This window comes from Danio aesculapii, chromosome 18 (assembly GCF_903798145.1).
Source record: "Danio aesculapii chromosome 18, fDanAes4.1, whole genome shotgun sequence".
Classification (NCBI taxonomy): Eukaryota; Metazoa; Chordata; class Actinopteri; order Cypriniformes; family Danionidae; genus Danio; species Danio aesculapii.
In genome coordinates this window covers 55,250,590-55,276,073 of record NC_079452.1, presented here as the reverse complement: position 1 = coordinate 55,276,073, position 25,484 = coordinate 55,250,590, and the positions used below count along the sequence as shown (strand labels likewise).

The following is a 25,484-nucleotide window of genomic DNA, read 5'->3' as shown; positions in this document are numbered from 1 at the left end:
AACATACAATAAGTCTATACATTATAGGAAATAAAGGCAAGCAACCAGTCAAATGTGCAGAACCAGTGTACGTGATTACATTAATATATTAACATTATCTTTGCACTCAGCCAAAACACATTACCTGTGAACAAGTAGGCTAATAGATTTAAAAAAAACAAAGTTGGGGAATATGTCAGCAGATATAGACAACAAGATGAATTAAATATCACATTTACCAAATATAATGAGATTAGATCCAGCGGTATATCCTTGATGAGTAGTTTGACGTGCACTGCTCTCATCTGGGTAGATGACTGCCTGGAGCTCAGACGTCCACATACGCTGCATCACATGCCAGAGTGTGTGTGTGGTCACGTCACGTGATGTGCGTTTTCAGCGGTGTAGTGTGAACGCAGAGTTGTTCAGAAACGTTACCTGAAACGCCAGTATGGACGCGGATCGTTTTCATTCTAAAACGCCGTTTTAAAACTGAAACCGGTAACACTTTATTTTGATGGTTCATTGGAATATTAGTAATATGGAAAATGGTAAAAATTACAAATTTTAGCAATATTAGTAGACTGTCTGCTTATTATCTGTTGATACTGCTCCTTCAACAGACATTTAACTGACTATAATAAACATTGCAAGTACATGTCTTACAGTACACTAACCCTAACCCCAACCTAACAGTCTGTTTATAATCTAATAAGAATTAGTTGGCATGCAGATGCAATGTAACTTAATTCAACCAACAGACCATCAAAAAAAAGTGTGACCCTAAAACATATTAGTGTAAACGGGGCCTGAAACTCCACATTTTCAAAACACACAGGCCTAAACAGCCGCACTCTGTCAAAATGCCACATTTTGCTAGCAAAATGCTCTAACCATGTCAAAACATTTAAAATATGCAACAAAAGCTAATTTTACCTTCATACAACACAACTTGCAAACAAGTATATGAGCTATTTAATCAATCACTACACAATAGACAACAAAATACAGAATTCAGTGTCAATCAGTGCATCGTTGCTTGTCATTGTAGCCTATTGCCCATGCTGTTTGTTGTCTTTCTATTTGGGCTGTCAAATTGGTCTTTTTGCAAATAATTGGATCCAGATATAGAAATTTTTTTCAAACTGTGGCTGAAAACTGAAATACTGTTAAAAAACAAAGCTGACAAAAATAATAAAATACTGTAAATATTATATAAAACACATGTAAACCAAAATACAGTCAAATCTATTAGAGTAAAAGACATAGCCGCTTTGGCTGGAAGAGACATTGACCTCTTCCAGCCATGCTGCAAAGAACAACACAGACCTGCCACCTTTTTAATAAGGTTTGCAGACTGATTGCTAACTGAAGATTTGTGTGATTGAGTATCAAACCAGTGCTTCAGTGATTTCATACTAATCTTGAAAGTTTCTAAAAGTTAGGATAGTTGGTTTCTGTTTGGTAAAACAATAAAGTTTGGATTGCTTGAATAGCATCTGTGTTAACTGTTTTGCAAAATGGTGGGGAAAATGTGTCAACCCAATGAGAAAGAGTTTACCTAGTTTCTCCAGATTAAACCAAACATGAAAAACTGTAAAAATGTAAAGCTTGGATAAGTATTTATTTTTTCTAGAATTATTTGAAATATAACATAAGCTTTAATCGAGGTTAAAGGCAACAAATGGCTTCCAGGTTTTGAAGATCGGACCAGAATGGTGTTGAAACATCAAAACTCAAAAACATCAACAATCAACACAACACCACTGCGTCTTGTTTGTGTGCCGTTATGCGTTTGCAGTGAACAAAGATTTTAATCACCAAAGATTGTTGTGTTCTCTTGGATTTCAAATCCAAACTGAGCATCTCATTGCCTGTGCTGAATAACGCACTTGACTTTGAAAAGTTTGTCTCTAACAAGTCAGCCTCTATTGGAAGCAAATGTAATCAGGCATACTCTGCCGCTCCGTGAGGCTTTTTCAGAGAAGCTGATATAAATCAGGTTTTGATCACGGCTCATTTTTATTTATAAGATCTTGTAGAGGCAAGTTTTTCAAGGGAAGACAACATCATATTTTTGGAAGCCACAGTGTAGCTACAGGTAAATTGGCTCTTCGTGCAGATTTGTCACCATCGCTCTCATTTCTCCAAGTAGTGATCTGAGAGAGGCCGTGTAGTCCATCAGGGCACTTCAGATGTCATCTTCTCCAGCTCAAACATTGATGAGAAACCCTTCTCTCTCTCAAGCATAAACCTGGCATGCTCCTCTTCTCAAGTTTTGATGATAATTGGCAAAGTAGCAAATAGCCTGAAATCATAATTTGCAGGTGGATGTTTCTCGTGGTAGAGGGTTTTTGCCACCATCAACTTAAGAAAAAGATGCTGCTGGCTCATTTTAAAAGGAACACTCCACTTTTTATTTATTTATTTTTTTATGTATTTAATTATTTATAAAAAATACTTATTCAACTCCCCTAAAGTTAACTTTTACCAGTGTTTAATTCCATCATCTGGTCTGAACCGGATTAGACCATTCATTCATTCATTTTCTTTTTGGCTCAGTCCCTTTATTAATCTGGGGTCGCTACAGTGGAATGAACCGCCAACTTATCCAGCATTTGTTTTATGCACCCATCCCTGGGAATCATTCATACACTCTCATTCCCACATAAACACTGCGGCCAATTTAGCTTACCCAATTCACCTATACCGCACGTCTTTGGACTTGGAGAAGCCGGAGCACCCTGAGAAAATCCATGCGAACATGGGGAGAACATGCAAACTCCACACAAAACTGACCCAGCCAAGGCTTGAACCAGTGACCTTCTTGCAGTGAGGCGATCGTGCTACCCACTGCGCCACAATAACGCCCCTAGAACATTAGCATCTCACTCAAAAATGAAAAAAGAATTTGAGAGGGGTCTGAATGCAGACCTGTTGCAGATGCTATCTGATCTACATCCAATGCTTTTTAATGGGCTCACCTAACCCCATCCTTTACCCTATCCCTCACAGTGACGTCACTAGCTCCATTGAGTGCATTGTGTCTGACATTGCATCTCTGAGATGCAATGATACTATTGAAGGGTTTTGATAATGTTCTTATTTAGCACTGAACTCTAGTTACATTGTGTATTAATTAATGTGCACAAATTTTGAGAGAGAAGTTAGTGGTCTTATCCAATTCAATGATCTATGCCAAGCTAAGATTGACTGAATGGATTCAAAAATAGTAAAACCCGACTGTTTTTCGACTGCAGGAGAGTTGAAAAAAAGAGCATCTTTTAAGTGTTCCTTTAAGGACTTTATACATGGACATAAGTGTGATAAAAATACAAAATCAATGACAAAAGCCTCGAGTCTGATTACAGACAAAAGCCTTGAGTAATTGTCAAAATCTTCAAAGAACAATAGCATCAGTGTAATTTTTCCAAACAAAGCCACTGCTGTCACGTCAAGGCTTTTTCTCTAAACACCTTTTCATCAAAACTCAGTTCACCATAATTATTAATGTCTAGCTGATTTATTTATTTTTCGATATTCTTGAGTTTAGCATTCATACAGAAAAAAAAAGAAAAAAAAAACTTCAGCAATAAAAAGAAAGTGGTGGGCAGAGAGAGAAGTGAGGACTGAGGAAGAGAAATCAAAGGTCTATGAAGAGGCTAAGAAGCGGAGCTCTGAAGTTATTATGATGTGCTGCTCACGTACAGGATACACCAATGAGGACTTTTCCTTGATCCCGTGGGATCTAGGTTATTGACCTTGCACTTTAACGATATAACAGGGCCTTTCTTGAAGCACCAGAGGTGTTAATTAAATGGAGCAGTAGAGTCAGGATGTAGGAAACGCACAGACACTGACGAGTCGGTTGTTTTACTCCACAAATAACCATTTATTCTTCACACATTTAGCGAAAATCACGGTTTATTGTAAAGGACACAAGAAGGTAGAGAAACAGAGAGATGTAGCAGTAGATTAAGTACTCGGTGCATGGCACATCATTCTTAGGGAGACGACTCACTGTGAGTCCAGTTTTTCTCTTTAATTCTGGCACCAAAAGCTCCGAAATATTCAACAGTGATAGTTGGCCAGCCAACTTGAGCCTCGTAATATGGAGTAGGAGGAGTAAATTAATCTTTGCTACAACACGAGACAAACCGTACCTTGAACAGTATTAAACAGTTCTTTTTGTCATTTCAGCAGAAGTGGGATTGTTTCAGTTTCCATTAGGGCTGCACGATTAATCGGAATAAAACACAAACTGTGACATGGCTTCGTTTGAATATCAAATCACGAACTGTGATTAGGTTGAATAAAAATATTCAATGAAACATGGTACTGTGTTCAGTTATACCTGTACAGCTCTTAATCCAGTGTATTCAGTGCCTCAAAGAGGCTTCCTTCATAGTAAATTCTTTATAACAGGATTACGCATATCAACATGTGCTCAAAGTTTGGCTTGCATTTGACAACACAGCATGCTCCAAGTTTGTAATGAGAAGTGCTTTAAACCAGCTGCACTCAACAAGAGAAGATTAAGTGCTCTTGCAGTTTTCCCACCATAATAGAAGCTTAATGTTTGCACATGACCAGTGCAAAAATAAGTGAATAGATTATAAAAACATAACTTATTCCCTCATTTTAATCATCCACACAATTGAATAATTTGTTCACTCATATTGTATTAACTACAACAATGCAACTCATTTTTACAACATGGCCACAATTTAGAAATACGAGGCAACACAGTATTACATTGTGCTCACTGTTTAGTTAAAACAAGGGAATGAATTATTAAAAGCACTGAAATATTAGTAAGTCATGGGAACAGATGTTAATTCAAGGCCACAATATGAGGTGTGTGGCTCAACATAAAATAAAAAAATGAAATATATACAACATATATACATTTTAAATGTCAGTTTGTGTTAGGAAAAAAATCACAGTTCAGTTTTCCCCCCAAAATCGTGCAGCCCAAATTTGCATTCAGTACATGGCTCAATATATTTTCAGAAGCTGCTTTGACAAAAGTTAAAATCTGACCTCAAGTGTAAATTTACAGAACTCAAATGACCCCCAGCGTGACCTTTAACACTGAATTCTGGTCTGCGGTGCCAGAAAAAGGTTTTAATTACAAACAACACAAACCAAAGAACGTTGTGTGTCCTCACTCTGGGAGAGAAAAAAAAATCTAATTAAAATAGATAGTGAAAAAAAGTAACAGTTATTAAAAACAACCAGTACCATCGTAACCTTGTAAAATCAATATCTAAAACTCTATAATGCATGCCATACTATGCAGTTGGATTTTTATTTTTTATTAAGAAAGTTCAAAATCGAATTTTGGGAATTTCTTTTCTACATTAGCAGTGTTAGAATGAGTATTTAGTGTATGTGGATTGTGTTTGGCTACTGTGTGTGTGTGCGTGTTTGTGTGCATATGTATCTCTGTGTGTGTGTGTGTGCTTATGAGCTCCGTGAACGAAGAGGGGCTTAAACAGATCTGACATCATTTTTTTACCATGCAGAAAATCTGCCAAGTCTTCCACTGTCCCTTCAGTTGTGTTTGTCCGATTGTGTCTTTTTTAGCTCCCCATCTGTTTTCACACTTTCCTCTGCTGTCCTTGCCTGGCCTTGTCCGTTCTGCTCTGGGGTCTTCGACTATAGAAGAGAGATGACAAGAGTAGAGAATACATGCATATGGTAGAGCATCCCCTCTGAAGTCTGGCACAAACAGAGCAGGTGATTAGACATTTACACCTTCCTCTCCATTTCCCCTGTCGCTGTCAGACTGACCTATAATTTGACAAAAGCTGTCACCGCTGCTGCAGTGCTCATGGCTGACACTTGTTAGCACTGGAGCAAACAGTTATCTGTGCACGTCGGCACTTACTGCGTCTTGACAGCTCACTTATATAACTGTGGCAACATGGCTGTGCAGAGATGAGGAAAATATGAAAGCACTATGCAAATATTGTGAAAATGCGGTGGACTGAGACCATAGGCAACATTTGGACATTAAGTTCATGCAATGCGACGTTATGATGCACAGTAAAATAAATACTGTATGAAACATTTCACATTTCGCACATTTCTAGGCTACTTGATTAATTGATTTAATTTGGAAATAAAGTTCATGCAATGCAGGGCTTCACAGTGGCACAGTGGGTGGCACGTTCACCTCACAGCAAGAAGGTCGCTGGTTGGAGCCTCGGCTGGGTCAGTTGGCATTTCTGTGTGGAGTTTTCATGTTCTCCCCGTGTTTGCATGTGTTTCTTCCGGGTGCTCCGATTTCCACCACAAGTCCAAAAACATGTGGTATAGGTGAATTGGGTAGGCTAAATTGTCCGTAGTGTGTGTGTGTGTGTGTGTGAATGGGTGTGTATGGATGTTTCTCAGTCATGGGTTGCAGCTGGAAGGGCATCCGCTGTGTGAAACGTGTGCTGGATAAGTTGGCGGTTCATTTATTCTCTGATTAATGAAGAGACTAAGCCGAAGAGAAAATGAATGAATTCATGCAATGCAACATTATAATGTAAAGTAAAATGAATATATAAACATTTGGTATATATGGTTTGGTATATATTTGGAATATGGGTAAACATTTCACATTCAGCACACTTCTAGACTGCTATTTTATTTATTTATTCATTTATTTGTTTGTTTGTTTATTTGTTTGTTTATTTATCTGTTTGTTTGTTTATTTATGTTTGTTTACATTTATTTGTTGTCACCAAGCCTGTTTTTATTAAATCAAAGACAATAAAAAATAAAATATTATAAAATTGAATAAAAAAATAATAATTCATTTAAATTCTTTTCAGGTTTATCCCTTTATTAATCTGGGGTCGCCACAGCGGAATGAACCACCAACTTACCCAATTCACCTATACCACTTCTTTAGACTTGTGGGTACAAGGAGGAAACCCACGCAAACACGGGGAGAACATGCAAACTCCACACAGAAACGCCAACTGACCCAGCTGAGGCTTGAACTAGTGACCTTCCCGCTGTGAGGAGAACGTGCTATCCACTGTGCAGCCCAAAATAATAATATAATTAAAAGAATAAAAAAAAGAATAATTATAATTATCATTATTATTATTATTATAATGTTGCAAATGTTATGATGAAGAATCCAAGAATGTTATCCAAGAAATAAAACGTTTTATACTAAAATCATTTAAAAATCTTAAATTGTCTTCACTCTGACAATTATAATTATAATATTATAATTTAATACAGTTACACTGTTATTTTCTTTCTAAACAATAATAATAATTATATATATATATATATATATATATATATATATATATACTGCAATAACAGCACTCGTACAGCCTCTTCACCTTTGTGTTTACTCCGCTCACATAGAGTGACAGCAGATTAATAAACTCACTACAGTTTGACAAATATTGCAGCTATGTTGGACAACATATTGTACTTTTGAGGATTTTTTTTAGGTCGAGAATGTAGTTTTTTAGAATGCAACGTTTGCAGTTATTTATAAGGATAGTGCCAATTTCAATATTAAATTCTGATAGACATGTGCGTCGGGCGTCCAGTAGCCAGGTGACGTTGTCTATCTTCTGATGGCATCAGGACCACTTACTGAGCCCTTGCTTATGCCTTGTGCACACTAAAAGGATTTTAAACATCGGCAGAGTCGCTGGGCTGTCACTGCTACATGACGTGATTTTGTGTCCTTTTAATCTCTGTGGTGTTTACACTACGCGACACTACGTAAATATCCACAAGAGGGGGGTACACACTCAAGATCTGACAACAACTATTTCAGTCCAGCTACCAAACCAAAGCCAATGAAATGTTGAGGGAGGAGTCGTCAGAAAAAGCTGAACACTGCTTGTGTGCTGATGACATCACTGACAGCGTTCAAGGAAGCATTTAAAAACATCGCCAATCAGCTGATGCATCAGCGGATCAATCGCTCATCTGAAAGGTTCGGGAGGATTGATACACAGAAAGTTTTTAATTTTTGTAATTTAATAACTCTTTGAAATAAAACTAACATATCTATAATAACACCCTGACGTTTCCTGAATATTTGTGTATTTCTTTCTAACATTGTTATTTTAAAATTACAAAACAGTAAAGAACTGAGCATTTCTACCTTTAATTATATTGGTCAAAATGACTGCATGCATGTCTGCTACTTTTCACTGTGACTTTAAATATGCATGCATTTTTTTGCCTAGCAACTTCCTGCTAACATAAACATAACTTTCTGATAGCAAAAACATAAATTTACTTCAGATTTATCTTTCAAAACAGCATATTCTGTGCTGGGAAATAGCTCCTGTTCGAAAATGAAAATGAAGGCCCAGAGCTTTGTTTCTTCTAGTATCTTAACTACATATTTTTAGGCTGTATTACCAAATAAAAGATTTATATGAGAACGGTCAGAATGACCAGTATGGTAATTCTAATAGTTACAGAATTCTAGTTCCCCTGTTAATATAGCCTACTCTCGTGTCCGTGTTAACGCAGAATAAAGCGAGTGCATCGATGCCCATTCTGGCCAATCACAGACGTTTCTGTTAATCTCCTGAGCACACGGCCATTCAGCTCAAGCTGATATGCTCTCTCATTGGCTGCAGCTCGTCACTACATCTGACCGAATGTGGGGTCAAGTCGGGCGACTGCTCTGGAATATTCAGCATGCTAGATATTGGATTTCCGTCTGTGAGGTGTCGGCGACGGTTCAGCGAGCCTCTTTGATGCATCGTTCAGTAGTTCACACAGAAAGACTGGCGAGCGCAGTGCACCCACAGATTTCGTCCCGATCACAGCCCGATCTGTCGGCGAGCTCGTTAACTTCCAAATTGAGCTCAAATCAGGCTTAAAATCCTGTGTGTACTAGGCTTTAGAAGATTAAAATGTGATGCGTGATTTCAGCTGCAAATGTGAATAAATAGCGGAAGAAAGTAGTTCCTAATACAAAAGGGTTTTTAGACTCTCTGTTTGATTTTCTTTTTTTATATAAACAATTGTGCCATCGAACTGTTGTATAAATGCAATATCACACTCGTAGCAGTGCGATATGGCTGTATATCAGCACTGGTGGGATGCTAAGGCACTATGTCTTTGGCCTCGTGTCAATGCATGCCTCCCACCAGTGCTGATATACAGTGCTGATATATATATACAATACAATGGATTTGAAATAAAACAAACAAGATGTGCTTTAACTGCAGACTGTCAGCTTTAATTTGAGGGCATTACATCCAAATCAGGTAAACGCTGCAGGAATTACAACAGTTTGCATATGTGTCTCCCACTTGTTAGGGGTCCAAAAGTAATTGGACAGTTGTCTTCTAAGCTGTTCCATGGCCAGGTGTGTGTTATTCCATCGTTATCCCAATTACAAAGCGCAGATAAAAGGCCCAGACTTCATTATAAGTGTTCTATTTGCATTTGGAATCTGTTACTGTCAACTCTCAAGATGAGATCCAAAGTGCTGTCAGTATCAGTCAAGCAAGTCAATCAGTCAAGAAACAACTGTGGTGGATGACCAAAGAATTCTTTCCCTGGTGAAGACAAAACCCTACACAATTGGCAAGATCAAGAACACTCTCCAGGAGGTAGGTGTGTGTGTCAGAGTCAACAATCAAGAGAAGACTACACCAGAGTGAATACAGAGGGTTCACAAGAAGATGTAAACCATTGTTGAGCCTCAAAAACAGAAAGTCCAGATTAGAGTTCTAAAAAACCTTCACAGTGCTGGAACAACATCCTATGGATAGATGAGCTCAAGATCAACTTGTACCAGAGTCTTGGGAAGAGAAGAGTATGGAGAAGGAAAGGAACTGCTCAGGCCTGGCAGAGCACCACTAGGAATGAAACCCAGCGTCTGATGATGCGTTCCAGACTTCAGGCTGTAATTGACTGCAAAGGATTTGCAACCAAGTATTAAAAAGTGAAAGTTTGATTTATGATTATTACTCTGTCCAATTACTTTTGGACCCTTAACAAGTGGGAGGCACATTTGCAAACGGTTGTAATTCATACAGTGTTGATTTGAATGTAAGTACCCTCAAATTAAAGCTGACAATCTGCAGTTAAAGCACATTTTAGTTTTATTTCAAATATATAATGTTGATGTATTGGGAGATGTGCCAATATTCATGGGCCTAACTGTATATATATGTTTTGGTAATATGTCTTTTTACTTCCATCAAAGTACATGAGAAGACTCACCTGACTGTGTCCAAATGTCTTTTTCATCTCAGATGAGCTCTCAGTCTGATTGTGGGAACAGTCTGATCCCACCTGAAGAGACAGAAAAGAACACGTTCATTTCAAAACACAAATCCCCAAATCACCTCATGATCCAACACAAAGCGCAAGGATAGATTACTTATTCTCAAATACAAGACTTTAAAAAAACAATACAGTGGCCACAATAGAGCATTGATGCTGTATAAGCTGTAATTGTTTGCTGTTTACATTTTCCACAAAAGCCCTGAGCTATGAGATTTTACAATGTTGCATGGAAAAAAGATTAATCATGTTGCTCAAGGGATGCAGTATTTTAAGGAAGTGTTTTATATGCTTGTCTCTATAAGCTCCAAAACAAACTAGAAAGGTGTTTCAGGTGAAACATGCTTAATAAAACAGAACAAGACTGCAAGAGACTGAAAAATACACACTCATTTTTTTATATTCTGACAGGTCAAACAACTGGGAGGTTAAGTGTTTTAGGACAGTGACAGCCAAGAGAATAACTTTATATACTGTAGGCAGTAAAGAGTAACGATCTAAAACTCATGACATATAGTTTCATCTTAAGTATATATTTAAGCATATAGTCTTCATCTATTTCTTCAAAAAACAACAAAAAAAAAAGAATCTGTTTCTTAAAGGGTATTTAACATCTAGACTTGTGTTCTCTCAGAATAAAGCCTGACATGCTCATCAGCACTTGTAAATCACACAGAGGCTTGTAAAAATCATCATCTAAAAAAAAAGAAGTGACATTTGACTTTTGGACCACAAGTCTTTGGACCACTTCACTAATTAATGCTAAATAGTTTGGTCTTAAATAAGACAGAAAATTCAGCAGCATTCATAATATGAAGGAAGTAGTGTGAGCATCTCTCAGTGCTCTGTCACACGGCTCTCATCACCTCCATCACCAGACGAGAGCTGCTTTGGGAACATTTTCATTAGACAATCTTCACGGCATGTCATCCACCGATGCTGACATCTTCTCCCTGCAATCCTGTGTTTCTCTCCCTCGTTCTGTCTGTCTTTGTTTCCTGTCTCCGCACACTTTTCCCCACACACAATCTCACACACACAATCCTGTCATTACAGTTGATAAGTGCATGTCAGCAGCCAGTTATATCTGTGATTCATTGTTCCTGGTTCATCTTTCCAGACTGGAGGATTCTACAGCGTGCGTCAACTGCGATGACGAGCGAGGATCAGGTAAGGTTGCTCACCATTTATATAAGTGTGTAATCTGTAGGTTTGCTTAGCTAACCTTCATTATCTGACAAATCGGAAATGGAGAAATGATCTTGTTCAAATATTTGCAAAAATAACCTTTTGAATTACTGCTTTAAAGAGAGCTATGAAATGAAATCAGAAACGTTGACAGAGAGACATAACCCATATATCAGATACATATATGCAAATCACATACAGTCTATGACATACTGTACAAGTTCATATTTGAATTTCACATATAATTATGTCATACACTGAATGTTACATAAATGTCAAAATATTGCAAAAAATGTCCGTTTACATATGTTATAGGGGAAAACATCATATATAATATATAGGCATATTTGATATACAAATATGATCTTGTATGTCATATATGTAGATCGCACATACTCCCATATGTCATTTTTCTATTTGGCAGGGGAGTCCAAACTCGGTCGTAGAGGACCGGTGTGCTGGAGATTTAGCTTTAACCCTAATCAAACACAACTGAACCAGCTAATCAAGTTCTAACTAGATATACTAGAAACTTCCTGGCATGTGTGTTGAGGCAAGTTGGAGCTAAACTCAGCAGGACACCAGCCCTCCAGGACCAAGTTTGGACACTTCTGCTATATGGGAATCATTACAAGGCCTGTTTAATCCTTTTAGAGGCTGTATTACAGAAAAATCAAAGTAAAGCCCAGAAAATAAAACTACATTTTGTGTTTATTTATTACCCTTTTTTCTTTCTACTTGCATTCTGGTTGCTCATGCCACACATGCACCTTAAAGAAAATGGAAAAGAAAAAAAAATTAAGAAAAAAATAAAAAAAAGGATAATTTTAGTCTACTTTGTATGCAACTTTCAGGAACATACTTAAAATGATAGGCCAACTTTACTAAACTAGTTCACTAAGTATACAATGTGTATGTAAAATATGAAATGTGTGTGTTTTTACTATAGTTACTATATAATTACATTACTATTAATTACTATAATTCTAGTTGCGGTACAACATTAAAACATAGCTATAAGAAGCTATTATTATTATATAATTATGTGTAATGCTAAAAAATAGCACCACCTTGTCCCAAGTAATATATAAAAGTTGATATTAGTAAATACTGCAAAAATTACTTAATACATTTATTTATATATATATATATATATATATATATATATATATATATATATATATATATATATATATATTTTTTTTTTTTTTTTTTTTTTTAATTAAAATATAAATTTTAATTAAGCTTTATATTAAAGGTGCAGTATGTAAGTTTGACACCCAGTGGTTGAACTACGTATTGCACACCTGGTTCAAAACAAATGCAAACGCAGGTCGCCAAATTGATGACACAAACAACAGTGTGCATGACTGTCCAGCCTGAAGGCTAATTTAAGGCTGATTTAAACCATGTTTTACAAAAAGCAACGGCACTGAGAGGAAAGAAAACATTTCCATATTAAAAGCAGTTTTTGTTCTAACCAACACCTGGAATTTATATTTTATAAACAGCTTCTATTTCTTGCAGCTGAACATCAGCATCAACTGATAAAATTTACCTAAGGTACACCTCATGTGCCTTATTCAGTGTTAATTGTTATGTGAGTTTCACATGACATTTATTTCCATACTACCGAAAACAGCAGCAGATAGAAAAAAGAAAAAAAAAAAAAAACTTGAAATGGAACTTCAGTGCTAGCCAACACATATCAGTGATTCAGCATGTACATTTAATAATGTTAAAGAAGTCTAATATGTATTAATTAGATTATAAACATTACCATTTTGTTGGAGTGCAGTAAGTGCCCTATTCTGTGCTTCTTAGTGGCTGTATTTAAATTTCTATCGTTTTTCGTCTGGTGCAAACAATTGCTTATCACTGCAAATCACATAGCGTGTTATTAGGTCACAGGGTTACAATGTAACTTGCTCACCTAATGTTGACATTCATAATATTTATATTATTTGCTAATTAATAATTAACTCTGAATTTGCCTGAGGTCGCATTTCGCATACATTAAGAACCTTCTTGACTGAATGAATGAAATATGCAGAGTGCTGAAATATGATTGGATAAATTAGCAGTGGGCTTGTTAAATGAACCAAAACTGACTTCAGCAAGTAGGTTCACTCACCATGTTCACTCAACATATTATGGTATTTTTTATTTAGAAGGCAAAAATCTACATGCAGCACCTTTAATTAGAGCAACAGACACTGGATGAAGATTAACATTAATTAACTGTCAAAACTGATGTATACTTTGAGTTCAAACATTTTAGGGGTCATATTTACTGAACAGCACAAATGGAGTATGCCATCCCTAAGTGTGTGATATTTTACACATGATATAATAACAACTCAAATTTTCATAGCCTCTGTCAGAGCTGCAGTATTTATTTGTAAATAAGCAATACATTATAAAATAATGGTGAATCTGTTTCGAGATGAGAAGTTGCAACATTAGCCGTAAATTACTGGTTGTTGTGTGTGCACTAGGATAACGATTCCCATTATGAGTCTATATGAGGAAAGAACACACTGATGTAAGTCTGCTGGAGATCAGTCATAAAGCTGATGAAGCTAATTGTTTTTTTATGTAAACGTGCTCTAGACAGATGTCTGACTTGCACACTAATTGCAGTAGTGTAATTGTATCTTGTGTTTTTAGGATTGAAAACAAGTTCTGTGTGATCGTACGTCTGTCACTCAGAAGTTTCAAACATGATACTAAATTAGACAGAAGTGTTTCTCCTCATCTAGGTGTGTGAAGAAAACTACAGCTTTTAAAAGTCATTTCTGACAGTGTTTACCAACATTATGGCAATGTGTGAATGCTGCATGTGTAAACAGCATATTTGAGGTATGATCTATAGCACATGCATAAAATAAGTCAAAATACAAAACTAACAACCACAAACAAATCATTTCATGATTCACGCTTATTATTATTTACTCTCCTACCATAATGTTTGCATTTGGATGGAAAATTTTCCAACCCAGGCTAATTCTGAAAATGTACCTATATATACATTTCTGGAGGCCATCAAATTTGTCCCAACAGGGACAACAAGTTTTTTGCAGTTTTGTTTTGAGGGGACGCGAGAGGACGCTGTGTATGGTTTTTCAGATCTTGAATTTCTCTTGCAAGTTCCATTCGCACCTACTGTTCTCTCGTAAATCCCCCAGAGGCTGCTGTTGACTGACTGTTTGACCAACACAATCTTACGGCAATTCGTAACTTTTTGATTTATTGGCTAATTCGTATGAATTCGTACGATCTAATTCGTACAATTTAGTACGTATTGCTCATCCCCCAATGACAGTTGGTTTAGGGGTGGGGTTAGGTGCCACGCCTCCTTTTTAAAATCATACAATTTCGTACGACTGAACTCATATGAATTAGCCACTAAACTGACAAAATGTAAAATACTTACGTTTTCTTGTGAGATCAGGCTGGTTTGACTGACTGAATGACTGACCAATCGACTCACCCAACTTCCCCCTTCCCTAAACCCAACCAATAGTATTTTAAAAAAGCACAGATTGACCCAACAACCCACTTCCCTAAACCCAACCATTTCGTTTTCAGAATGAGCCAATGTTGAAATTTTATATATAAATCAGCATCAAAATTACCCTCTTCAGTGATAAAAAAGTACTGTCTTTAGTAAATCCTGGCACTATTTTTTTTAACCGCCAAATAAGTTTTTTTTTCGCCTTATAACTTCTACAGAGAAACATTGCAGATACCTGACATGGCTAAAACATTCTGGCGTCAGCAGTGTTTACACACTATGGGCTCTTTCACACTGAACGGATCTTTACTTCTAAAAATGGTTTGAAGAAAAGGCACAGCATAAAGCATTAGGGTATCTGGATAAAGCCACTGAGTGCCTGTAAACAGAAACTTTCAATTATTGGTCCACTGCTTTGGAACTGACAGTGAAGAGCAGCGCTGCGTATGAAAGTTGAAGTTCTTTTAACTTGACATGCTGCCTTAAAAATATAGCATTCACGTGCACGGCACTTAAGAAGATGCGAGCATAACGGTCACACACATTTATCAAGTGCATGTTTACATTGAAAAACAACAAAAAAGTAGCACAATGGAAAAAAAAAATGTTTCATTCATCAATGCAAATGTTCAGTGTTCTGCTGCACACATATCCCAAGCATAAAAACACCTGAAGTGTGCTTTCAGCTTACTTTCAGACATTTTTAACTGTGTGTGTTCATGTAGTATCTGTGTTTCGCCAGGATCCTCGTTAGTTCATCTGGACTCCCTGATATGATCTGATCTGTGCTGTGCCTGCGTTTTCCCTGGTTCTGGTGCTGCCTGCACCATTTATCTCCACCTTTGTTATTTGTTTACATATTAAATCACTTGCAGTTGGATTCATCAACTGGTAATATTCTGTGATGAGACTGCAGCTGCATTTACACCAGTGTATTTTCATTTGAAGCTATATTTTAGGATGAAAATGCTTCTCATCCATATTGGTTTTAAGGTGTTTCAGAAAAAATAAAGAACTGTATCCAGCGTAAAACACATCATACATGGCCATTCAGGATCACTGGGCATTCGATTATTTCGCAGTTTTGCTGGTCAATGATGCGGAGTATGTAGTACTCTGTAATAGGGATGTGCATCTCAGAACTGACGCTGACATGATACACATCTCAATGCATTGCTCAATGCAATGCAACTATAAAATATAATAACGATACATATAAATCAGCTACTGATATTATATGCTTCACCCCTGTCACAATGCATTATGTTCCGATTTCAATTTTGATTTGATTACATTCAATTCAATTCAACACAATGTGATTAGGTGCAATATCATGCAATAAAATATATTTATATATATGACTGCTTTTTCATTTCATTAACTGTCAGGCTAAGCTCAGTTCCTCTAGCACTCATTAATAAGAAGGGAGTTGCCATTACCCCCAACTCTCTTACATACTATTATAATCATGAATATGTGATTTGATAACAACGTCATGTTTTACAGTTACAGTAGCTAAACAAATAGCAAAACATTAACATTGCGATCTAAAACTGTTCTTTAATGTGTTAAAATCACTAAAAGATAAAACCACTAAATAAAATAAAAGAATCACATGGTACAGATGCACTATGGGTGTCCCTATCCACTTTTGCTATTCAAAGGAATATATTTTCATCAAAAAATATATTTTTTTAATGAGTTATGAGTGTATTTTGGTTTCTGATTCTCATCTCCCCTTCTCTTTAAGAGCAAGTTGTGGTTGTGCCATGGCACATTTGCTATTGACATGGTAGGCTTTGTAAGCAGAAAACTGAATGCTTCACTATAGTGAAGAAATGGATCTGCTCATGCTTGAAGTTAAAGCGTGAGCAGTCCATCTACAAAACAAGCTGAATTCCACCAAAGCCCCCTGAGGTAAAGAAGGTATTGGAGGAGGTAACCATGTTTATATTTATGTAGACAAAATATAATATTTAAGATTTTAACCAGTTAAACTTTCATATTTAAAGATATGCTATCCATGTGTGTGTAATAAGCAATGTGTGCTGGGCTTTTGAACCAACATATCACTAATGGCTGTGCCTGGTCAGTTCCTGCTTGTGAGACCACATAAGAAAGCTAGGTTGCTCCCGGAAGAGGTGTTAGTAAGACCAGCAGGGGGCCACGGTATATTGATAGGGACTTTTTACTGCTCAGTGATCGCCATCTTTCTGATAGGACGTTAAAACCAAGATCCTCACTTCAAAAAACCCAGGATGTCCTTCGAAAAGAGTTGGGGTTCAACCCCGGCATCCTGGCCAAACTCGCCCACTGGCCTCTATTCATCATGGTCTCCTAACCATCGCCATATAATAATTGGCTTCAATAGTGTGTAGTGTGTAGTGTGTGGTGTGTGGTGTGCGGTCTGGCGCAATATGGCTGTCTTCATGTCATCAGGTGGATACTACGCACTGATGGTGGATGAGGAGATTCCCCCGAAAAATGTGTAAAGCACTTTAGTTGTCCAGAAAAATGTAAGGGATTATTATTATTATTATTACTGATATGCTTTTTAAATAATAATTTTAGTTGATCAATGGCACTGTCTATTTCAGTTGCCTCAAAATAGAAATGCGCCAACAATGTATCTTAACACACCTCCTTTTCTGACCAGCATGCTCATGGGGGCACAAATGCATTCGCTATTTAAGCTATGTGGCACTGGACATGAAAATAATATCTGTGCTGGGCTAAAACTAGAAAAAAATAAAGAAATCTTGTGCTGCACCGGTTGTAAAATTGTGCCAGGTGTTTTATAGAGCCCAACGTCTAAAATACATTTAACAGACAGAACAAATATTTTAACGGTAAGGACTTAATCCCTGCTTCTCCTCAGGTCTCCATAGTGATACAACATGTTCATGACAGTGCCTTAATGTTGACAGAACGCAATATGGAAATAGTTTAGACCTGAGAAATCAAAAATATTGGTCACTTCTAAACAATGAAAGTATAGTGCATGAATCAGTTTTAACCAATGAAAATATGTTAGGAATGATGTATCAAGTGAAGAAGCATAATCTTCTGATCCCTGCTATTGTCTTCCATTGGTGAGCTAATGGCAGTGTTAATGGAAACTGTTTGAATACAATCATTCTGATTAGTTCCATTTGGATGCTACGAAAGGAAAACCCCATTCCCCCTTAACTAAATGGAGCAGCAATATTTTCTCCTGGGTCCAACAGCAGCGGTTCAATATACCATTGATCAGAAGAAAACTGCTGAGGCCTCAAAGCTTATTCTTGAACGAAATTTAATACAAAGTTGTAAATGATCTTAAATGGCTAAGGGATACACTGAGATGCAATGAACATAAAGTCACCCCATTTAGTCCAAAGGGTAAGGAAGTGGCCATTAGAGTATAAGGGCCCTAAAGATTTACCTTCACCATCTGGCAGTCTTTGGGCCCCGTGCTCTCTCTCCTCATTACCGCACTGCTCACAGGCAATTTACTTGTTGTTGTGATCCGGGAAACTTTTGGGATGTCCTTAAGGAAGGCAGCATAAAGAAACAGAACGTTACAGTATGAAAGACACAGAGGAATAGAGAGGAAAAGAAAAAGAGGAAAAACAAGAGAGTGTTGGGGTTAAATTCTCCAGACGGGTTATTATAAAGCACAGACAATTTTCCACTTAGGTTAATTTGAAGCTGGTTGTCAGTTCGCTCTCTGTGATCTACTGTACATGAGTGGATTTAAAGGAAGAGCACAAAGACCACTTCTGTTATTATTGTCCGTTTAGTGGATGCTTTTATCTAAAGAGATTTAAAAGTAAATGGCAATTGTTGCGTTTGCTTCACAACATAACGATTCTAAGCATTTTGAAGATTAAAGAATGTACAATTATTATTATTATTATTATTATTATTATTATTATTATTATTAATTTGAGTGGCTCAGTGGTTAGCACGGTTTCCTCACAGCAAGAAAGACACTGGTTCAAGTCCCGAATGGAACAGTTGGCATTTCTGTGTGGAGTTTGCATGTTCTCCTCGTGTTTGCGTGCATTTCCTCTGCATGTTCTGGTTTCCCCCCACAATCCAAAGACATGCGCTATATGTGAATTGAATAAAACTAAATTGGCTGTAGTGTATGAGTGTATGTGTGAACGTAAGAGTTAACAGGTTCTGATTGGTCAGCTAACGTATCGTGATTCGTGAATTCATGGCTCCACGTCACCAGGAAACATCATGTGCAAATGTTATGTGTAACGTTATGTGTAAATAATGTCAGTGCAGCTGTATCAGTTTGAACCTAAATCAGACATAGAAAATGAAGCTAAACACAAGCAAACACGACTCTTGTAAGATGTTTTGGAATGGTATGTTTTTGTTCTTTTGTAAGTGGAGGAATGTGGTCAAGCCAGCAGCATTTGAGGGAAACTGTTGCTTTAAATTAGTTTATAGCAGGCAAAATAGACATAATAAAGTAAAATACTCTTTCTAAACACCCAAAATTGCGTATTTATTTGTCCTAGCCTACTCAGTACAATGTCATTGCAATTGCATGCAATTTTATATAACTTGGTTTTACCTCAGAAAGTGAACAGCATTAGTAAAAAAAAGTAACCAAACATTCCAATACTTTTTGTTACAAATATACCTTTATTTCATTCCAAAGTATTACAATCAGTGTTGGGGAACATTACTGTTGAAAGTAATGCAATGCATTGAGTTACTCCCCAAAAAAGTAACTGTTTGCATAACTTAGTTACTTTTTATGGTAAGTAATGTGTTACGTTACTTTTGCATTACTTTTTCTGACCTGGCTGAGGCTTGATCTCTTTCAGAACCTACAGGCTTTTTTATTTTCTATTGAAATAGAGGAGCTCTGCAAATAACATTGCACTGTATAGCCTTCATTTACCTTAAAACACACGCACATAAAAAATGAATGTTGGATAATTTTATCTTCTGAGAACTTCCTGACCCAGCGCTCTGCATGCCATTTATATAGATTAATGAAAGCTTTAAGCAACGCTTTTGCTACTTTTGTACTTTTTTTCTCATTACAAAGTAAAATCACTGTCCATTCAGATAATCCTCTTTTCCTTTTCCATGTGTTCAAAATATTGAGACTATTTCCATTACAGAAATGTAAGGCTCTGCCATCTTCATTTGTGTCTGCTCCTGCATTCTCCCATTGCGTGCAGGATTCAACGTGACTACATTTAATTCAGCATTTTTTTGTAAAGTGAATTAACTAAACTAAAAAATAATGTGCATTACAATTTTAAAAGTAAAACAATTATCATTACTTAATTTTGAAAAGTCATACATTACTTTAATTGTTACTTTAAAAAGTAATATTATTACATAACTCGCGTTACTTCTAATTCATTACGCCCAACACTGATTACAATGGTCAGTTTTTTTTTTTTTTTTTGTTTTTTTACCAAGACATCCCATACTACTGTATATAGAAAATGGTATGATGCTAGATGGCAGTAAAGACCCTGTTTATAATAGGTAGCAGGAAAAACTGTCTACTTTGGTTAGTGTTTTTGTTCACATTTTGAGGTTTAATCAAGTTATAAAAAATGCAATAGTAATGACATTGTACTATAGTAGGCTAGGACAAATTCAAATGCTATTCAGGTATTTAGAAACATCTTTCTGTCATGTCCCTTGGAAGCCCAAATACAGAAACAAAACAGGCTCCATGAACAAAGCAGTGTTTAGATAGCATTTTACCTTTCTCTACTACTCATTTTACAATGCCTCTGTGACCACACCCCTTGGCTGTATGTTTCCTGGGGTGTAAACCAAAGGGTTTATGACATCATTAACCCGAATGTATTTTTTTGTAGCCCCCCCAAAATTAGTTTACTGTATAGGCTTTACTAAGCTAAATGTGTAAAAGCCAATGTCTCCATTTGCATTGAACTTTGAGTGTCTTACATTCTAAGAAGTTGTTTACGTTCACACAGCTACATTACACAAAAACTTCAGAAAAGTTCAGAAATCAATATTTCAATTTCAAACACAACAAATGAACATTTGTTATATTTACTCATGAACTCTAAAATATAAAAAAACACCATTGTTTTTGCAATAATTAATACATATTTACATTGATAAACACTATTTTTTTACTGAGCACCCAATTAGCATGTTAGAATAATTTCTTACAAATAATAGAAAATAAACATTGTGGAGCAGAAGAGCTTTCTTTTGATTGCACATTTGTGAACATTAGCATATTAAATCAGCAACACATTACAATAAGGTTGTATTAGTTAATGTTAGATAATTCATTTACTAACACGAACAAACAATGAACAACACATTTGTTGGATTATTTGTTCATGTTAGTTATTGTTAGTTAATGAAAATACAGTTGTTTATTGTTAGTTCATGTTACCTTATGGTGCATTAACTAATATTAACTAACTTAGTTGAACTATGCTTAGTAAATTCTTTACATTAACTACTGATTATTGTAAAGTGTGATCATTATATCGATGAAATTAGTAATACTAAAACTAATTTAAAAAGGATAAAATTACAAAAATATAGGTTTTCACTTAATTAGTAATGTATCAGCAAGCAAATGCTGTATAAATGCAGAAAACATAGTTAAATTGATGTGTTTAGTGTTTAGTGCAAAAAAGAAATAAGGCACAGCAGGCAGAAGCTCCTAGTAAAGCTCTTCACACATCCTATCACTCATTTACTGAGTGAAAACACATAAGATAAAAACTACTACAGTAACAAACTCCATACAGTCTCTGAAGCATCTCTCTGGTGGTGTAATGATATAACAATAATCAGCTTAGGGACTCTCTGCTCCTCAGAGTCAATGAAATAGAATATGACACACTTATTGCTTCCCCATTGCAAATCAGTATGATTTCCGTAGAGGCCCAGGTTTTGGTAAGCCAAAGTCATCTGGTATCGACTTAATATACTAAAATGGCCAAACCTGGCAGGAATATGTGTATATTTCCTTCAAACTGTTTGTTACATTTTTTTTTTGTTTGCACAGGTACAGTAGATTGAAAAACTTTGCTTCAGGTTGGTAAAGATCACGGTTATGAAGGCTTTGAGATGGTTAAAGTTATATACGAAATTTTTCTCATTAAAAAAAAATAACTCCCCTTTACAGTTGAGTTTGATCAAGGTCAACATTATTTATATAGCACCTTAAAACAAAATGAATGTTGACCTAAGTGCTTCACAAACATGACAAAAATAACAAACAATTTGAGAGACAGGACAATATATGCTGCAATAAAATTTTAAAACTAAAAATAAATTTTAAAAATCTATATAGTCAATGAGTCATTTCTATCAATAGGCCAGAGAGAAGAGGTAGGTTTTGACTGATTTTTATTTAAAAAAGACTTAATGTAGATGAAGCTCTAATTTCTAAAGGTAACGTGTTCCAAAGTTTTGGTGAGAAGCCTCTGTCTCCTTTTGTTTTCAAGCAGGATTTAGAAACAATTAGCAGAAGCTGAGTGGAAGACCTAAGGGATCTTGGGGGAGAATACAAACTTAAAAGTCCAGATATATAGGCCAGGACAAGTCCATGTACAGCTTTAAATACACAAGTTAAAACTTTAAAATCAATTCTCAGTTTCACAGGGAGCCAGTGAAGAGTGGCCTGGATGGGAGAAATATGTTTACTCTTATTTTTATTTTTTATTTTTTTTTGTCCCTTTAAAAAACGGGCTGCTGCATTTTGGACTATCTGTAAGAGTGATGACTGACTGATGCCAGTGTGCAGTGCATTACAATAATCGAGCCTAGAAGAGATAAAAGTGTGAATAACTTTCAGTCTCCAAGTCTTTAAAAGAAAGAAAGGGCTTTAACTTTCTTAGTTGCTTTAGTTGGAAAAAGCTGGCTCTAACCACAGAGTTTATTTGCTTGTCAAATTTCATATCTGAGTCAAAAATGACCCAGAGATTTTTGACATTAGAGTGATTATTTGATTGCAGAGGCCCTAAGAAAGCACTATATTTTTCAAGCTGAGGTTTCGAGGTTTTCTGAGGTTTTTTATTTTCATTTATTCATTAATTCATGAATTTTCCTTTCAGCTTAGTCCCTTTATTAAGCAGCGGAATGAAACACCAACTTATCCAGCTTATGTTTTACGCAGCGGATGCCCTTACAGCTGCAACCCAACACTGGGAAACACCCACACACATACACTACAGCCAATTTAGCTTTTTCAATTCACCTATACTGCATGTCTTTGGACTGTGAGGGAAACCAGATCACTCGTAGGAAATCTACACGAACACGGGGAGAGCATGCAAACTCCACACAGAAATGCCAACTGACTCAGCCAGGGCTTGAACCAGTGACCTTCTTGCTGTGAGGCTATCATGCTACCCACTGCACCACCGTGACACCTGCTATTTTCATTTAGTTGTAGGACGTTTTCTACCAGCCCAAGTTTGATGTTATTTATACATCAATTGTTATCAATTCTGAATCCATTCAACTGATCTACAAGTCTGACAGGAGCACTTTTAGCTTAACCTAGCATAAATCATTGATTCTGATTAGACCAATAGCATCTCACTCAAAAATGGTTTTGATAATAATTTCAATATGAAGCTTGACCCTTTTGTAGTTGCATGATTGACCGATATAAATAAAAAAATTGCTGATTTCTAGGCCAGTATCTCTAGGAACTTTAGGGCCCTATCATACACCCGGCGCAATGCGGCGCAAGGCGCGATGCAATTGTTGTTTGTTAGTTTCAGCTCGGCGCAGGAGTCGTTTTGACGTTTTGCACCACGCTGTTTAAATAGCAAATGCATTTGTGCTCATATGTGCACCCATAGGCGTTCTGATCTAAAAAAGGTAAAAAAATGCTGGCGCGTTGCTATTTTGAGGAACTTAAATAGACGGTTCAATAGACCAGATCAAAGCTGGTCTATTGTCCAGAGCAGAGCGCGTTAGTTGTGCGCCTCGTTTACACATTGCTTAATACACCACTGCCTCCATGCCTTTATCTCGGGGGGCTTTTTCAGTTTATTCATAACAATTTGCTTTCATATAATGTTACCATTATTAGCAGTATTACTTATTATATGCATATTTATATTTTTTTATTAAAAACAAGCTTAGATTTGCCCACCTGTCAGGTTTTAGATCATATGGGGCACAGCCTGTGTATTAGGATATAGCTCAGTTTTTTGACCACACTTCGTTATTATTGTTCATTTATTCGTTTGCTGGAAATTTGAACTGAATTTAGAAATAGTTTTGAAACAAATCTTTGCGCTTAACAAACTAAATTAATTATGTATAGGCTAATGGATATCTGTTCGTACAACGCGTTTCCCTATCCACGAGCGTGAAAGTGAAAGTAAACAATGAGGAGGCTCATCTCTCATTCTCACGCTGTAGATGCTCTGTTTAACCGTTTTCTCTCTAGTGAAGTGTTCAGTTTTTCCACTTACAAAGTCGGCCATGTAAATAGCAAATGCGCTATGGCACTGCACAACTAGCTCCTAAAGGGAATGGGAGAAGAGACTCTGATTGGTTTATTCTCAAAACAGACCTTTAACTCATGAAGAGAATAAGCTCAAACCTGTTAGACCATCCGCCACGGCGCAAAGTGGATTTTTCCGTCCTTAAAATAGCAAAAGTGGATTCTGACATGCCCTTAATGCGCTTGCGCCCTGCACTTTGGACTTTGCACATGGATCGTCAAAATAGAGCCTATAATGTCATTTCAGTGTAATAATCAACGAACTTGCCATACCATGACTGCAGCAAGTGTGTTGATATATTTAGCAATGTTTGAAAAGTTCCTACAGTTCCGAAACTTTCCCTTAAACTCAAATTCATCTGTTTAACTTTAGGGGAGTTGTAAAATGTAACTTATTAAAAAAAAGTGTTTCTTTAAAAAGTCTTTCTGTGCTGTAAAGGTTGCACATTTAACTTAAGGACATATCTATGAATCTTGTATCAAGCCCAAAGAAGCCTTGCTTTTACATCAGAAATGTTGTTCTATATTTCAATTCAAAACAACTCTCTTGAGTAGACCAACAACGTCAAGACAAGATGCCATCGGGCGACTGTTGTAAAGAGTTATTAAAATTAGGGTTGCGTGTGAGAGTTATTTGTTCAAAGCACCTGCTTTAATTAATCTGCTTGGCTTCCTTGGTTTAAGACGAGCTAATTAACGGATGTTTGGTAGAGATTCCTGCAGGGAAAGAAGCGGTATAAGTATTCCGCTTCTCAGTTTATTCAGATTGTCAGTTAATGAACTGTTTAACTGTACATCGTGCATTTCCATGATATCCAGCGGTGTCATGTTCAGGGTTATGTTGCCATCAGCTGTTGTTGGGTTGATGCAGTGTTGCAGTCATTGCTTTTGACCTTCTTCTGTCAACATGTCTTATTTTGTCAACTTATTTTGCATTTGCAGTCTTTCACTTCACACTGCTGTATATTCATTACATCACTCTGGAAAAATTAGACTCACTTTAAGGTTATTAGTAGTTCTCTGGATTTG

At 36.5% G+C, this 25,484-nt stretch overlaps 1 protein-coding gene across 2 annotated transcripts in view; it reads right to left on the bottom strand.

Annotated features, from left to right (window-relative positions):
* Window positions 1–3,885: 3,885 nt before the first annotated feature.
* The window catches only part of luzp2 (leucine zipper protein 2), a 256,529-nt gene continuing 234,930 nt past the window's right edge, over window positions 3,886–25,484 (bottom strand). Inside the window, exons 10-12 of one of the 2 annotated variants that reach the window (XM_056478281.1) lie at window positions 18,393–18,497; window positions 10,201–10,272; window positions 3,886–5,640 (exon numbers count right to left, since the gene is read on the bottom strand). In XM_056478281.1, the coding sequence (XP_056334256.1) occupies window positions 5,536–5,640; window positions 10,201–10,272; window positions 18,393–18,497 (282 nt within the window). In that variant the 3' untranslated portion in view covers window positions 3,886–5,535. The remainder of the gene's footprint in view (window positions 5,641–10,200; window positions 10,273–18,392; window positions 18,498–25,484) is intronic. The other variant, XM_056478283.1, reaches the window with a different exon arrangement.